At 38.0% G+C, this 14903-nt stretch overlaps 3 protein-coding genes across 3 annotated transcripts in view; 1 reads left to right on the top strand and 2 right to left on the bottom strand.

Moving 5' to 3' along the window:
* LOC126772539 (protein Aster-B-like) overlaps positions 1-8909 on the top strand; it is a 38967-nt gene extending 30058 nt beyond the window's left edge. Inside the window, exons 9-17 of the mRNA XM_050492939.1 lie at positions 972-1041; positions 4119-4224; positions 4976-5135; positions 5307-5414; positions 5578-5767; positions 5836-5975; positions 6012-6175; positions 6252-6381; positions 6517-8909. Coding sequence (XP_050348896.1) covers positions 972-1041; positions 4119-4224; positions 4976-5135; positions 5307-5414; positions 5578-5767; positions 5836-5975; positions 6012-6175; positions 6252-6381; positions 6517-6606 — 1158 coding nt within the window. The 3' untranslated portion in view covers positions 6607-8909. The remainder of the gene's footprint in view (positions 1-971; positions 1042-4118; positions 4225-4975; positions 5136-5306; positions 5415-5577; positions 5768-5835; positions 5976-6011; positions 6176-6251; positions 6382-6516) is intronic.
* Positions 8910-10431: 1522 nt separating this feature from the next.
* Positions 10432-14839, bottom strand: LOC126772280 (ubiquitin-40S ribosomal protein S27a). Its single transcript, XM_050492573.1, has 4 exons — positions 14768-14839; positions 13029-13161; positions 12507-12702; positions 10432-10654 (listed from the first exon to the last, which is right to left on the bottom strand). The coding sequence occupies exons 2-4, from the start codon at positions 13151-13153 to the stop codon at positions 10508-10510; spliced, it is 468 nt and encodes a 155-aa protein (XP_050348530.1). The 5' UTR covers positions 13154-13161; positions 14768-14839; the 3' UTR covers positions 10432-10507.
* Positions 13563-14834, bottom strand: LOC126772242 (ribosome biogenesis protein NSA2 homolog). The gene is made up of 2 exons (XM_050492521.1): positions 14768-14834; positions 13563-14408 (listed from the first exon to the last, which is right to left on the bottom strand). Exon 2 carries the CDS (start codon positions 14386-14388, stop codon positions 13609-13611), a length of 780 nt encoding a protein of 259 aa, XP_050348478.1. The 5' UTR covers positions 14389-14408; positions 14768-14834; the 3' UTR covers positions 13563-13608.
* Positions 14840-14903: the final 64 nt, after the last annotated feature.

Below are 14903 nucleotides of genomic sequence, written 5' to 3'. Positions count from 1 at the left end.
CACTCATCAGATATTCTGCTGCTACGCAGCAATACTTAGTGTTGTTGCGTTCCAGTATGAAGGGTGAGTGAGCCAGTGTAACTACTGGTATAAGAGACACTATCTCAGTTCCTAAGGTTGTTGGTGGCGTATTGGCGATGTAAGGATGGATGGTTAATATTTTTTCATCGCCAATGTCTATCGGCGGTGGTGACCACTTCCTGTCAAGTTCATTTGATCGTCTATATGTCTATAACATAAATAAAAAAAACAATAAAAACGTCCTATGGCGTTCTGTGCATAATGCGGGCGATGTCTTCTAAAGGTTTATTATAAGAAAAAAAATAATAATAAGTGTTCTGACAATAAAAGTAGCAGCCTCTAAATATCCCACTGCTGGGCTCAGCCCTCCTCTTCCTTTGAGAAAAAAGTTTGCAGCTTATTCTACCACGCTCAAATGATGGTTTGTTAACGTGGCAGACACATGCAGATTTCGTCAGGATGTTTTCCTTCATCACCGAGCGCGAGATGAAATATATCCACTAATTAAGCACATGTAAATTCAGTGATGAATGCCTGGGTTTAATCTGCAATCATCGATTAGGATGCGCGCGTTTGAAGCACTGGTCCATCTCAGTTTTTAACCTTTTCCATACTTTATAAGGGCCGTCGCACGCAGAGCACGTTTGTGCAGAGGTCTTACGCGAGTGTGCGCTCTAGGAAGCGCCCCATAACACGACACTACACCTTGGCTTTCCCTCGGTTGATTCGATTCGGATTTTATATGATACGCAATGTTGCCGTTCTATCAGAACCGGTAGTAGATCTCGACTTGAGATCTATTCAAATTCAATGTTAGCAAAATTACACTTGCTCATTGACAGTCAAGTAAAACCTACAACCGGTTCGTATAAGGAAACGCCCCGACCTGAGCAGGCCTACGAAAAAACATTTATATAAACACTGTGTCTTTTCACTTCACTTTGTTGCAGGAAGCGGTGGACTCATCGATGGAGACGGGCGAGGCCGGAGGCGGCAGCGGCGCGCCTGATACGCCGCCCTGTGAGTACACACCACACACCGCTCACCACACAACACACACCGCTCACCACACACCACGCACCGCTCACCACACACCACACACCGCTCACCACACAACACACACCGCTCACCACACCCCACACACCGCTCACCACACACCACACACCACACACCGCTCACCACACAACACACACCGCTCACCACACCCCACACACCACACACCGCTCACCACACACCACACACCGCTCACCACACAACACACACCGCTCACCACACAACACACACCGCTCACCACACACCACACCCCACACGACGCTCACCACACACCACGCACCGCTCACCACACACCACACACCGCTCACCACACAACACACACCGCTCACCACACCCCACACACCGCTCACCACACACCACACACCACACACCGCTCACCACACAACACACACCGCTCACCACACCCCACACACCACACACCGCTCACCACACACCACACACCGCTCACCACACAACACACACCGCTCACCACACAACACACACCGCTCACCACACACCACACCCCACACGACGCTCACCACACACCACCACAACACACCACCTGACACCAGCCATACGTGCCGCCACAATAACAACGCTAACAATGTATACGTTATGTTACAAATCCAAAGTATCATGATAGGATATCAAAGTATCCATTCGCCACGGTTAACCAGCCCCTACCTGCGATGGCGATGTATAATTTTGAATTCCGGACACATGGAGCGTGCTTATGGTCTGTGCGTGTGTGTGTGTGTCAATTTATTATTAAATGCAAGCATTTCTATATTTAAAAAAAACTCATTAGTACTACGCATCGTGCTCACAGCAGTATCCCAGGAACAGTTAAATTCGCATTAAACAATATATTTTTAATTAAAACGTAACCAAAAAGTAAAGGGGAAGTCCCTGAAAAGCACATAATAAGTTAAAGCCGTGCAAACAAATAGTAACAATGTAACGTCCGATACTCGAATAAGGACTTGTCTTGTAATATTTTTTAGAAATGATAAAAGTTTATAAGATAACATAAAATGAAACAGCTTTATAACATTGTAATAAATTAATGTTTGAAAATAACGACCTGAATCCAAAACTTAACCGCTTTACAATTGACTATACGACTTACATGAATATTATATTTAATACTAGTGTTCGCCCGCGTGTTAGACGAGGGGCGGGTTTTAGGTAAAAAAACTCCGTACTTGAAGTTCAAGCTTACTTCATAACAAATTTTATCAAAATCGATTCAGTGATTTAGCCTTGAAAGCGTAACATACAGACAGACGTACTTTCGCATTTAGGCCAGCCTGTACAGTATAAACAAACCAGTAAGGCGACGGCTTCGAGCGCTCGTTCTTTGAGACTCCCTCAATTTTTGTTTACTTTTACGATTAAAATTTCATTCTTGAGATAAATTCATGACGTAAAAAAAATCAAATTTAATTTATGTATCAAGAAATCAGTTAAAACTATATTACCTAGATAATAATTTAAAGGACATTAGTTAATTTCATTTTTTTTTTTAACCTAAGCCCTTGGGAATCTGCACCCTTCTTAGCTACGCGTTAAGCTGACGTCGTCGGTTATTGATGGATATTATACACCTGTACATTTCCGTCTTCTAGTATTACGATATATGTTAAAGATTAAATAGAATTGATACAATTGAAAAGAAACTGTTATGAACGTAATTATAATAATACTTATCATAATTACCTGTTTAAATTGTCTATGGTCAGAGCATTAATACAGTCGGTACGTCCCAGAATTATATTGAATGCTAGATATAATTAAGTAATTACATAATTATAAACAATAATTAAAAGTTTGAGTCGTATTTTTTAATAATTGTGGTAATTAAGACGGTGACCATATTAAAAATATGTATTTATATAAAATATTGTTATGCTTAATGATGTATTTAAATTTTTATTGTTTATGGTCGGAGATCCCAGTTCACATATAAAGCACCGATCTATCGGTTAACATTTAGTATATGCAAATCTTTCAAACTAGCCACTAGTTAATTTAAGTTTTAGTATTTTTATTTTTTGTGCGACAGTTAAAAGATTAATAATTATATTGAGACAAAAATGATAGTTTTTTTACTCCATTTAATATAAAATTAATCAAGCGCCTATTTTTTTTTTTTTTTAAAGTGTCAATATATAATAATATTCCAGTGTTTTCAAACCGTTGTGATTGTGACAACAGAAAATATTCAATAATTATAGTATTTTTAGAATTCCGTTTATTCATAATTCAGATTAAAAAACTTACTAATTTACAATTCAAACTATAATTCTGATAACTTAATACCATGCGCATGCGCAAATAATGTGGGATATCTATGTCCTGACATTAATAAACCGCTGTATCAAAAGTATATACATGGGGGGTGAGGAGTTCGTTACAAGAATGGAGGACGGTTTCGTAGTCCTGGAGACGGAGCCCGCCGCGCTCTGGCCCGGGGAGTTCGTGGACGGTATAGCGGAGTGCATGGAAGAGGGTATACTCGACTCGCTTACAATATTTTATGTCTTTTTGTATTATGATTGAACTTTTAAATTTAAAATAAAACGTAACTTTACTGAATCTTTGTGTTGGAATGAAGTTGGGTGTGTTCCGTTCCTTTATTAAAAATAAATTATAACAAACCCAGAGAGTCTTCGAGAATATTCCCAACGTGTACACACGCATTTTCTCCAAGGATATAGTGATATCAGAAATACACTAAACATCATATTTTTAAGGTTAATTATTTGAAATGCCTCGTTTTTGGCAAGTGCACGCGACTGTTGGAGAAACTTGGCACTCGAATTAATTAATTATTATTCACAAACTGCAAATGTATGTATACAGAGACAGACTGTCTCATCTTGAACGTCGATCGAAATTGTTAAACGAGTTTATTATTATTTATTTTTAAGAACTATTAACAATTGGTTAATTCTATAGCTGTCATAGTTGTAAAAAGATTCGCGATCCGAATGTCGATTACACTGACAGTCGATGTGTTGGAGTTCCATAATAAACAGTAATGTCGTAATGTTCGGCCGCAGTAATGAACGGCGAGTCGGAGTTCCGTGACCGAGAGGAGGAGGGGGGCGACACGCTGCCCACCGACATGTCCGACAGCAGCGACAGCGAGCCCGACAAACATCACAAGTCAGTACACACGCGACTCACTATTGCACGAGAGTTCATTTCATTTTGTTAAATCCGCAGTTCATTTCGTTGATTCGGTTTTGTTTTATTACTAGCTTTTATTTAGCACTGTGTTGTGTTCTAACAATATAACAACTGAATTTAGAACCACTTCCACTTCCACTTAACCGATGCTTATATTTCGGACCCTTGACAATGCAGTGAAGTTTAATACGCGCGCTCTGAGAGTGGTGCGGAGCTTTGTCAAAGAATATCGAAAATGACAGTTCTAGAGCGTTGGCAAAAAAATTGTTTTTCAAAATGTTTTTTTTTAATTATCCTGGCAACTCTGGCCAAGCCGAAAGAGTAGTTAGATTTTAGCTGATTATATTTATGTACATGTTTGTATGTCTTTGACGTTTAATTGCGGGAATTATTATTTGAATCTAATAATAACATTTTTCATTGTATTATATAGTAGGCAAACTGACTGCTGCGGTATCTGATGGTAAGTGATCACAACCGCCCATAGATATTATCATTGTAAGAAATATTTACCACCTGACATTTTCAATGCACCACCAACTTTGGGAACTAAAATAGTACGTCCCTTTCCGTCTGCAATTACACCGACAAACTCATCCTACAAACCAGAATATGCAGGTTGGCGGAAAAGTATGTGATGAATGGGTGATGTCTACCAAGATGGGCTGAAACTAATAATAATAATTTATAGTTGTATATTAAATAAAATACTATTTGATTCTTCTAGCAAAGGTGAGGATGAGAAATGCCCGGCGGCCCACGACGGTAAGCTGGTGTTGCAGCAGGAATTTCCGTATAATATCGATCAACTCTTCACAATGATCTTTACGAACTCAAAGTTTAACCTGGAATTGCTGGCAGCAAGAGGAACCACAGATTACGTACAGGTGCGATAAATATTTAAATTACTTTATTTATTTTTTTTCGGCTCTCCCGCTACGGAGCACATATATATTTAAAAGCAAATACACATTACATCAGATTATGATTTTTTGCTAAAATATCGCTAACGTTAGTATATGATATAGTTTTAATAAGTATGTTGTCTTCGTTTGCAGGCATCCTGGCAGCCACAGAACGGCCTCAAGTGTCGGCAAGTAAACTACACGCTGGGACTGACGTCTGGACCCATGGGACCCAAAGAAGTACACGTGACCGAGACGCAGGTGAGGATTCGAATGGTCGCCAATCTACGTTTAACGAAATATATGTGTATGCGACCGGTGACACGGGGAGCCAAGGGTCCACGTAAAACGTCTGTGTCGTAATACACGTATACGTATACGGGCTTTCCTCATCGGTAACGACACGGGTCGATGTGCCGCGCAGGTCATGAACAAGTGCAGCCGACCCGGCGTGCTGTACTCCATCGACTGCACGTGCGAGAACGCCGGCATCCCCTACGCCGACTACTTCAGCGTGCAGGCGCACTACTGCCTCGCGCGCACGCGGGCCGGCACCGCGCTCGAACTGTACGGCCGGGTGCACTACAAGAAGACCATGTGGCCGCTCGTCAGAGGTACGCCCCCCCCCGCGCCGCACTCGACCCCCCCGCCCGACCGACACCTAACCGTTCGCCGCCCGCAGCGTTCCTGGAGAAGAACACCATGAACGGGCTCGAGGAGTTCGCGCGGCTGCTGTCGAGCCGCCTGCAGGCCGGCGCGCGCCCCCCCGCCGCGCCCGCCGCGCGCGCCGCCCGCCGGCGCCGGCGCCGCGACGCCGAGCTGGCCCGCGCCGCGCCCGCGCCCGCGCCGCCCGCCGCGCTGGCGCCGCGCCCGCCGCGCGCGCCGCCCGCCGCCCGCGCGCGCCCCGCCGCCTGGCTGCTGCTGGCGCTGCTGCTGCTGCTGGCCGTCAACGGCCTGCTGTACTGGCGCCTGTACCGCGCCGACCTGCGCCGCGGCCTCGACCTCGACCACCTGCACACGAGGTGAGCGACCGGCCCGGCGTGCCCGGCCTCCCTCCCGCGACCCCGGCCCGTATCTGTACCCGGCGTCCCCTTGCAGGATGAGCACGCTGAGCGAGGCGCAGGCGGCGGAGTGGGCGCGCGCGTTGGAGCGACACTCGCACCGCCAGCGCGGCCAGCTGCTGGCGTGGCGGGACGCGCTCGACCGCACCGTGACGCACCTCACGCAGGTAGGCCCCGCCCCCGAGCGGTCCTCCTCTTTCGTCAAGTGTAATTGAATAATTACTCGGTGAAAACGGCGGCCATTTGGCGGTGATGTTCGCGTGCCTCGTTTCATTCGTTTAATTTTAAAATATATATTTCAGACGGAGCAGGCGTTGACGAAATTGTTAGAAACTATCAAACCCGCGCTGGAGAGAGCCGAGCCCGATCCGGAGACGCGGGATGATCTATGAGCGGTGGGGGGCGGGGTAGGGTGAAGGGAGCTCGGTATTTATAATAACCTATGCACAGAGAGTTCTGTTGTCGCGAATGCGTTTATATTAGATGTTTTCGATTCACGTTCGTGGTAGTAGTTATCTAAGTAGATGGCTGATCTCCATTCCAGCGTGAATTGAGTCCCGAATTTTATCATCTTTATTTGAGACGTAATAAAAAGAATAGACAAAAATAGTCTAAATGACCATAAATAATAATTAACTGAATACGTATCTGTAAGTAAATAGAGTCTATTGTATAAAAAATATATTTAATGATTATAAATTTATTATCTGTTACAATCTAGTGCCCCTCTTCGCACTAATCGAAGGTACAATACTTGTAGTAATGAGAGAGTACTTATATTTGATGATAAATTATAAATTTACTGCCAAATTATAATGATTTGCACGTTAGTGCTGTGATATTAAATATAGAGCGGACGTTCGGTCCCGTAGCGCACTGACAGACCAGAGCACGCGAGACGAGTGTAGCCAACGTGAAGGGCGTTAGCGAACACTCGAAGGAGTTAGTTGTATTAGTTCAGTAAGACTGCGCTTTTAGTTATATACGTTTTATTTGCTAACTTTAAAATTGAAGGTAGCATTTACATGCTTGAAATATTTTTGTACTTCTCCGATCACAGCGAACGATCTGCGGAGCCGCGGGGTGGGGGGCGTGGCCTCGCACTCCTCGCTTACCTTTTTGTATGATTTTTACAAAATAAGTCACTTAGAAATAATTAAATAGTCCTTCTATTGTACAGTACGAAATTGATTTCGTAATATTAATAAAATATTTTTCCACTATCTAATTGTACAGGCATTCCTATTTATTTATTTTGATATCCTTATTTATATTAGATAAAATCACTATGCATTCAATTATATATTTTATAGACGCTATCGTACATTAATATTATCACCTAATTTAGCTCGTACTCGTGGATTGTTTCATTCATTACTCCTTGTGTCCGAAGCGTGAGGTGTTGATCATTGTGTTGTGTGTATGTAAACTTGACAACCTTGCGTCGTACATCCGAGCTTTAAGTAAATAAATTCATCCAAATGTAGATATACGATAAATAATTTACAAATTGTTGAATAGTTAAATTGCATTGTTCAGATGTAACGCGTTTACATATATATTATAAGAGAATTTATAAAACTCACATATTGTTTTAATGATGCAGTAAATTGTGTCGTCCGAATACCAGAGGAACTGCTAACGCGATTGGTTTATACTTTTTTTCCAGTTTTGTAGTTGTCATTTAATAATGGAAATCGACATAATTCATGTAATAAAAGAAACCATAGAACTGTTATGGCGTCCACTCCCTTGCTGTATAATTTAAAAACGTTTGAACTCATTCATTTCATGTTCGCTGAACAGTCTCGCCGCGGTTTATCTAAGTATTCTTCGAGTAGTGACGTCACAACGTCTATTTATATATCAATTATGTTTTATATCTCCACTTGCCTTGCATCTCTAACGCCTGGGCCGCACTCACCGTAATATGCGAGGGAGAACTTTGCGTCTAGACGATAATTGGCTAATAAGATCTAAAATGTAATCGTTACATTTCGTTAGCCATATCGAAATTATCATTTTGATTGCGTTCTATGTCAGATTGAAATATGGCCGCGCAAGCAAAGTTCATCGCGATAAAACCCTTCGAAGCGCGAGAGTTTACAGAGCGAGTGTTCCCGAAGAACTGGCTCCATACATCACGTTGAATGCGGCCTAACCATTATAGTATCGACTATAAGCCTTAGTAGTAGTAAAGCTGAAATATCCAGAGATCAGTGTTTCCCGTTGGTAAATTATAATGTAAATTTAATAATAGGTACAATATATTTATTTATTCTAGCAAAATTCGATTAGTTATAAAGTGTTTGATCATTATTAAAGAAATGTTTATGAAATGTAATAAATGTAAAAAAAAAACAAGTTCGATTTTTTCGATAATTGGTGCTTTTAATTTAATAATAATTTATGTATTTATTATTTTTTTACATTTGGTTTTACATGTAAAATATTTCAATGTAAATTGTATATATTTACTTTCATTCCATGGGTAAGAATGATCTGATGTCTTAGATTATCGATACAAATATTGTATAGATTCCTACTAGTTGTATAGAAAGTGCATTTCAGCAAAGATCGCAAGATCTTGCCAAAGAGCATGTGGGTAGGGAGAGGCACAAATCCCATTACAATGGTACCAGGATATTTGTTAGACAATTCTATTCTCAGTATTGAATAAAATATTTTAATGTAATATTATATGCTTTTTATTTGTTTTCATTCACTCCCATAAATAAAACAACGAGATTCCATTTAAAATATTTATTTAAAAAAGGTACTTACCGTAGCAGCCAATGGTGTCTATCTAATACTAAAAGTTCCAAACATATGTTGCATATAATTAATATATACATAGATAAAAGTTTATATAATATATTATAAAAAAATATTCTTAATAATATCGAAGCTTATTTATCTGTAAACGTTTTTTTCCAAATACGTGTTTGTGGTTCATGATTTAATATTTACTTGAATGTCGAAATATGAAGTTATTTAGTTTAATTTTTATTTATGTTAGGATTGTTAAGACAGTTAAATTAATCATGATATCGGAATAGATATTGTATACGCATTTGAACGTTTTTGAAAATGAACTAAATCAGACGCTAAGCAGATGCAACATAATAGTATTCACGAAAATCATTGCACGCGCGGTATATTACGAACGAAAATGATGCTAATTAGACCACACTGCACGATTTCATATCTTATGGTTTATTCTACGATACGTATGTAATAGTACGAAGTACGATATCGGAAATACATAGCCGCATCTGTTATTTGATGATGACAAAGGTTATATGTTAGATAATATTTACATATAGAAGCTATACAACCCTTTTGCTAAACTTAATCACGGGCCAACACTGTTAATTTTAACGATTTTTTAATGTTCCAGAATTTCAGTGAAATTAGACACATGCAGGTTTCCTCACGACGTTTCCCTTCACTGTCAAGCATGAGATGAATTATAATCACAAATTAAGCACATGAAAATTCAGTATTGCTTGCCCGGGTTTGAACCCACGATCATCGGTTAAGATTCACGCGCTCTTACCACTGAGCCATCTCGGCTTTATATAGTATATAGTGAGAACATACTAACTTCAAAATTCCTTTAGTGTTGTAATGATGACTTTAATACTTTCTGGCTTTTTTGAGTTAAAACCCAAGAAAGGGCCGTTTTCTCTTAAGAAAAATGATGCTTCGGGATAATAGTTAGGGCAACCGATTTAATGATTGCAATACAATAACAAACGAGTTTTAGAAGAATTCATTTTCTTCAATTCAGATAATCTTGATCGGAAATCCGTTTAGAAAAGAGGAAGATTAATGTTTTATATTGAACCAAATTTCTGAAGACCCATTACCAATCAGTGCCGAAAAAAAGAAAGATTTAATGGATCTTCTGGAGACGCTTCGAGAACTGTCATTAACACTTATTCATTAATCAAAAAAAAAAAACTATTATTTGACAGAACATTAAAATATATCAACAGTATTTATATAACTAAGAGATGTTATCCATTAGGATATATTATTTAGTAAATGAACCTTACCATATTTTTCATTAAAAAAACATATTATACCGATGACGTGCAAATAGCAATTTTCACTCCCGGGAGATGACCTATACATTTGTTTAAAGCGAAAGCTCATGTAGCCATAACACACCACTTACCGCACGGGAGGTATAAACATAAAAACAACAAGAGTACTCTGACACTGTGTCAAGATTTATTATAAATCCATCATACACAGCAGTCGGAGCGCGACTTAAGGCTAGGCGGTTCATTTGTCGTCATCCTTGAAGACCATGGTGGAGTGGCACTTGCCGCAGTAGTGGCGGTCCTCCATGACGGCCATGAACACCCCCGCGCCGCACTGCTCGCCCGTGCACTCGCGCCGCAGGCGGTGGATCTTGCCGTTCTCGTCGACCTGCCCGCGACACAACAGACACCTTCGTGTATTAACTGACACTTACATGGGGATTAATTTTTTAACATTGTCAACTTATTTTAACTGTTCGATCGATACGAACTTACACTCTCAAGCGATATTTAAGTATCAAAATTGGTTCATAAAAATATACAACAGAGTTTTCATAGATTTATATACTAAATGTTTTTATTTGAATGCTTCTAAACAATAAAATATGAGAGCTTTTATTAGTGAATAAATCTTGCAATATCAAAACTCAAGTATTTTATTAAAAATTTAGAACAAATATCATCAATAAAAAAAAACCGTAAATAATTATGTTATTATACACTATGTTATGCATATGAATATCGCTTTAACGAAAGGGCACGTCCGAGATGAAATAACAATAATATATTTTACTAATAATTTAAATTTACATGTTTTCGTTTTTTGCCGCCGCCGCTATATACCTCAGCTAATTTAAAGAAAATCAGTTAATATGTTCGAGACATCGTAAGCAAAAAAAAAATCAAAAACGTGTTTTCAGTTTTTAATAAGTAACTTTTTATAATTCTCGAATCTTTTAATTTAATCATTGCACTCCTAAAATATTCTCGAACGCCGTCTCGTTATAATCGGCTTAGTCAAAAACTCGGACAAATATTTGAAAAGAATTGAATTTTTCTGAATTCTCTTGAGTCAAATCAATCTTCTAAATTTGTCCGAAGAAGCAGTTGAATGGAAAGGTCAAAAAAATAGGAAAATTATTCTAATTAAATATCAAAGAAAATATTGAGATTATTTGTTGTAACTAAATGTCATTATTTGTGTATAAAGCCATATAACTTGATAAGACCAATAGTTTAAATAAAGTAAATATAAAAATAAATATTGACATTAACTAATCGCAATATTACCAAATGATAGAACGTGTAATGGATACTGTGGTAATGTTTCATGTCGGGACATGTCTCGCCCGACTGTGACTAACATTTGTTTGAAACTTAGTATTTATACGACTTGCGTTGCACGGCCGCCGGTGCAGTTCAGCCGAGCAACTTGCGGTAGACAGCAGAAAACTCGCTAATATTTGTGAACAAGCATTAGAGCTAACTAACTGAGGCAACGTAAATGAGTCAAGAGACCCCCACCCGGAAGTCACGTGACACGTTATCGCGTTGTTAATATTATTCTATTTGATTTTCCCGCCAACGTAATAATCAAGAACATGATCACAGGTGAGCTTTGATTTTTGTTTATAGAACATATATATTAACAGAGGCGGTCGTTGCGACATTTAAAAAAAAAACTAATATGTTGTTCAAAAAGTATAAGAACCAAGATTTAAAACACAGAAAAAGCAAGTATTACAAGTTTGCGACCAAATAATAGAGATGAAAATTAGAAAGTTATAAAAATCTCATCCATTTAATATACATTCATAATATAAAGTTAAATCTTTAAGATTTAAATTAAAACCAAATATTAAGTTTAAAGATGTATCTTTTAAAATTTAAATTTGTAAACCATGTGTTCCGACTTGTCACATAAATAAGTATGACCCTCAAATATATACAAATCTGTATAGGATTGACCATATAGCAAAAAAGAGCAATCAACATAAATGTTCAAATTATATTTGAACATTTAATATAGAATTGAAACCATGCATTATGTTATTGTACTATTAATACCACAGACAAACAGACTTTTTATCAATATCAATATGCCCTCGGTCAATGACAAATGATAGAAATTCCACCCTATATCATGGTTGGATGAAATTTACTCCAACTCTCTTGTTCAATGTATACTGATAGATAAATTTCAGTTATTTTTAACATAATTTATAGTGATTTAATATTACCTTGTAAAACCTAAGTACTGCTAGTTTGACCTTCTTCTTCTTGTGCTTGATCTTCTTGGGTGTGGAGTAATTCTTCTTCTTGCGTTTCTTGGCTCCACCACGTAGTCTCAGCACCAAGTGAAGTGTGGACTCTTTCTGGATATTGTAGTCAGATAGTGTTCTACCATCTTCCAGCTGCTTACCGGCAAAGATCAATCTGTATAAAAATGATAATAAATTATTATCACAGCGAAAAATTAAACTTATAAAAACCTACACTTTAATAAATATTTATAAAAAAATTTTTTAATAACCAATCCATTCAATTTAAAGTACTTTTACTGTACAAATTTAATTTAAAAAATTATACTACACTAATAAACTTTAGCCTACCTCTAAATTTTAATATATTTAGTAACAAATTTAAGCCTTTTATTTGAGTAACCCTAAGTTTTAACCCTTTTGCATTGTTATAACGTTATATATATTTTTTCATACCATGTATGAAATAAATAGTAAAATTATGAATTTATCCTAACTCACCTCTGCTGGTCTGGGGGGATTCCCTCTTTGTCTTGAATTTTAGCCTTTACATTTTCGATGGTATCAGAAGGCTCGACCTCAAGAGTGATGGTCTTGCCCGTGAGGGTCTTCACGAAAATCTGCATTTTGGTTCCTGTTTGAAGAAACAAAGAATTACATCATATACTAAATGCATAAACCACACAAAAATTTAAATTGACATATTATTTAAGCAAAATATATTTTCAACTGCATAGAATAAAAAATAATTAAGCAAAATTATAATAAAGTTTCAAATTATTCCTAATAGACCATAGTTTATCTTATTGTTTTGACTACAGATACCTCTGTCTTAGAATCATAAAATTTTCCATTGTCCATAAAAAAATATTCAATAAATTAATACAATTCAATTTGATTACACAGTAACTATACAAATAGCATGAGATATGTAGCGAATCACTCATGTATGTTTTTGGACAATGTTGTGAAATTGGTATGAAGAACTTAAAATTACATTACATAAAATAAAGGTGGTTTTTAATAAAATTCAAATTTCTCATATATTCGTTTATTGTGGCAAATGTCACGCGAATACAAATTATACCAATAGAATAGCATTGATAACACCATCATTTTCCGGATTATTGGAGACTTGCGCATACTTCCCCCATACAACTTTACCAGCTTGTGTGACCAGACCGAGCTCTGATATGTTCACTTCAATAACTGTACCCTTCGTTATTACCCCTAAACTGGTGTACATCTGAGAGCTTGGATTCTTTTTCACCCCAATGATAGGTAAACAGAATGTAGCTTTTAATTCTGGATGAGTAACATGTGCCTTTTTGAATCGCAAGGCCATAGGCCTGATAAATCTTTCGAACTTGGGCGGTTTTCGTGTAAAATTCTCTCCTACAAATGTCACTTTGGTCACCATACGCTTCCAGGCTTTCCTCTTCGATTTGCCAGACTTTAGTACTTTGAAGACCTCGGCGTCTGCTTGTGCTCTTACTTTAGGTATCGGCACATCCCACTTGCCTGCTTTTTCTTTACGTTTCTGTTTTATCATGTTAGATAGTACTTTGGCCCGAGATTGAACATCTCTGTCAAGAAGATACACAGGCACCGCGCCTTCTGCGACTTTCTCAGTATTTTGTTTAACATTTTTCTCCTCGTGCGCTTTGATCTTCTTTTTCATTTGAATCTTTTCATTGCGACGTTCTTTGTTAAATATCTTAGCTTTGATACCCCGAAGTTTACGCGCCTTCTCGGCCCTCTTGTGAGGTTCACGCGCCTCACGCTTTCGCTTCCGTTCCTCATAGTCAAGCCTTCTACCATAAAGCTTTTGATGGCGTTCAATGTATTCGTTCTGCGGCATTGTGGTTGCTTTTACGGCAACTACAACAAAATTGTCACCAAGTCAGTTGTACCGATTGCGACGTGGTAATATAACCTCTTCAAAAAAATATTTACTTCAGATTATATAATTGAAATGTTATATAAATTCCATAAACTGGAACTTAAAACGAGAAATGCCTATTTTCAATAGGTATTATGAACATACTTTGTAGTTTGTATAGAACTCCACGTGCAAATTTGATGATGAGGCTTGTGAGCAAAAATATCGATTTTCCGATACAAATCTTGCTTTATAACACTTTTTATTCACGATATAAACAACCCCGAAAAACAATAGATAAAGTTTTAAAACATAACGCAGCAGAAATAAAATTATTTCACAAAATCCGTAAACTCACCTTATGCCGACACCATGCCACAAGGAAAAGGAAGTTTGACACAGAGCATAGACAATATCAGATAAGCTCAACAGACGTTGAATACTTAATAAATTATTTTAAAGTATAATTATAATAACATATCAAATAAAAAGTT

The sequence above is a fragment of the Nymphalis io genome, chromosome 12, assembly GCF_905147045.1.
Source record: "Nymphalis io chromosome 12, ilAglIoxx1.1, whole genome shotgun sequence".
Classification (NCBI taxonomy): domain Eukaryota; kingdom Metazoa; phylum Arthropoda; class Insecta; order Lepidoptera; family Nymphalidae; genus Nymphalis; species Nymphalis io.
This window is presented reverse-complemented; position numbering and strand designations above follow the sequence as displayed.

What these genes read in the sequence shown, in the direction of transcription:
- LOC126772280 (XM_050492573.1), bottom strand. Translation starts at nt 13,153, where the DNA reads ATGCAGATTTTCGTGAAGACCCTCACGGGCAAGACCATCACTCTTGAG. An exon ending in ATCCCCCCAGACCAGCAGAG is followed by an intron (nt 12,703 to 13,028) that starts GTGAGTTAGGAT and finishes ATTTTTATACAG; the next exon opens with ATTGATCTTTGCCGGTAAGC. An exon ending in CAGTACTTAGGTTTTACAAG is followed by an intron (nt 10,655 to 12,506) that starts GTAATATTAAAT and finishes TGTCGCGGGCAG; the next exon opens with GTCGACGAGAACGGCAAGAT.
- LOC126772242 (XM_050492521.1), bottom strand. Translation starts at nt 14,388, where the DNA reads ATGCCGCAGAACGAATACATTGAACGCCATCAAAAGCTTTATGGTAGA.